At 45.4% G+C, this 1,685-nt stretch overlaps 1 protein-coding gene across 2 annotated transcripts in view; it reads left to right on the top strand.

The window, feature by feature from the left end:
* Positions 1–734, top strand: part of LOC100533307 (reductase-related protein) — a 36,809-nt gene extending 36,075 nt beyond the window's left edge. Inside the window, 2 exon segments of one of the 2 annotated variants that reach the window (NM_001204605.1) lie at positions 26–382; positions 384–725. In NM_001204605.1, coding sequence (NP_001191534.1) covers positions 26–382; positions 384–518 — 492 coding nt within the window. In that variant the 3' untranslated portion in view covers positions 519–725. 2 annotated transcript variants of the gene reach the window in all.
* Positions 735–1,685: the final 951 nt, after the last annotated feature.

The following is a 1,685-nucleotide window of genomic DNA, read 5'->3' on the forward strand; positions in this document are numbered from 1 at the left end:
CCTTTTCCCACATTGTATCTTGTAGATGAAGGATGTGTTGGGCGTTACACCACGCGACGTGAAAGATACGGTGGTGGATGAGGCCAACGCCCTCATAGAGAGAGGTCTCGGCAAAAAGCCCAAGAAAGTCCGCAACCAGGGGGCGGCCGCCGCACCAGAAAGTGCAGAGGCCACCAAGGCTGAAGAAGAGGGAGCAGAGAAGAAAGAGGGTGAGGGCGAGGAGAAGCCCAAAGAGAACGGAGAGGTAAAGGACGAGGATGGAGAGAAGAAGGAAGAGGACCAGAAGGACGCTGATGGAGGGGACACGCCAGCCCCCGCAGCTGCTGGAGAGGGGAAGACGGAGGAGAGTCAGAAGGAGGAGGAGAAACCCGCAGCTGAGGCGGTGGAGGAGAAGAAAGAGGAAGGAGGAGCAGGAGATGCAGCACCAGCAGCGGAAGAGGCAAAGGCGGAGAATTAAGGGCCCAGATATAGGACATGGGCTTGTCGCTACTACTAGTGCATCTATTTCTTGTTCTTGAGTTCAGAAAGAATATTTTCTTCTGTCTTGTGATGTTAGATCATTTTAAAAAAATTTTGACACCCAGATGAAAGAAATATGTTTGGGGGTTGTTGTTTTTTTTGTTCAGTTTTTTCGTTTGTTTGTGTTGGTCTATGTTCACTTCTTGAAGGGCAGTTCATAATGCAAAAGTATGCTTTGTGAAATTGCGGTGTTCTCTACAAAAAAAGAAAAAAAATACACGTTGCTTCAATGAAACCAAACCACTTCTGATGTATGTGTGCATCTCATTGTCCGTCTTATTGATTGATAGGGAGGGGAGGGGTTTACATGTAGATGATCCAAGGCTTGGCCTATTTCTGTACGTCACCGGTATTTTGTGCCTGGATGTTTTGTATTCTTTTTATTCCATCACGGAGGGAAATATGGGAGAACACATTTTGTGATGAAATGGTTCAGTTTAAAAAAATGAAACATGCCCTCGACCAGCAGAGGGAAGAAAATTGACCCATGGTATTGTGTTGGTGTAGTGAAAGCCATCTACAGTTCACCAGTGAAGAAAAATACAGCCGTGGGCTCTGTCAGTGTAGCTGTTCCCCCAATAATCATCACCTGTGGTTCGACCCTCACGACGACATCACATGGGGCTTACCACTACTGAGAGAAGATGGCTTTGCTGTCTTTGAAATATCTTGTCAATATTGGGGGGGGGGGGAGATGGTGATGTTACAGGTTGGGTTTTTTTCTTCTTTTTTTGCCCCCTTGAAGTGGTGCCTCATAAAGCATCCAAGGGTTTTTAAAATTACAAAAAACAAACATTTATTCATGTAGCGTGTTTTGCTGAACATTATTGCATACTGCAGTTGTTTGTATGGTCATGATTTTCACCCAGTTTGGCTTCCAATGTATTGGTGTATTTTTGCAAGAATGTGTTTTGTGTCGAGGTTGGACAAGATTATGATGATTTAGGGAGGGGGGCGGGGAGGGAGCTGTAATTTATTGTGTCCTCTTGTGTGTAGTTTTGTGCTGTCAGTTTTTTGCCAAAAAGTATCGTTAGCATGTTGCTGTAGTTTTTCCTCTGTATCTTTGTAAGTAAAACACTCCCCCAGGGGTGCGTACATACGTACACACACACACACACACGCACACACACACACACACACACACACACACACACACACACACACAC

Source organism: Aplysia californica, unplaced genomic scaffold (assembly GCF_000002075.1).
Source record: "Aplysia californica isolate F4 #8 unplaced genomic scaffold, AplCal3.0 scaffold01093, whole genome shotgun sequence".
Taxonomy (NCBI): domain Eukaryota; kingdom Metazoa; phylum Mollusca; class Gastropoda; order Aplysiida; family Aplysiidae; genus Aplysia; species Aplysia californica.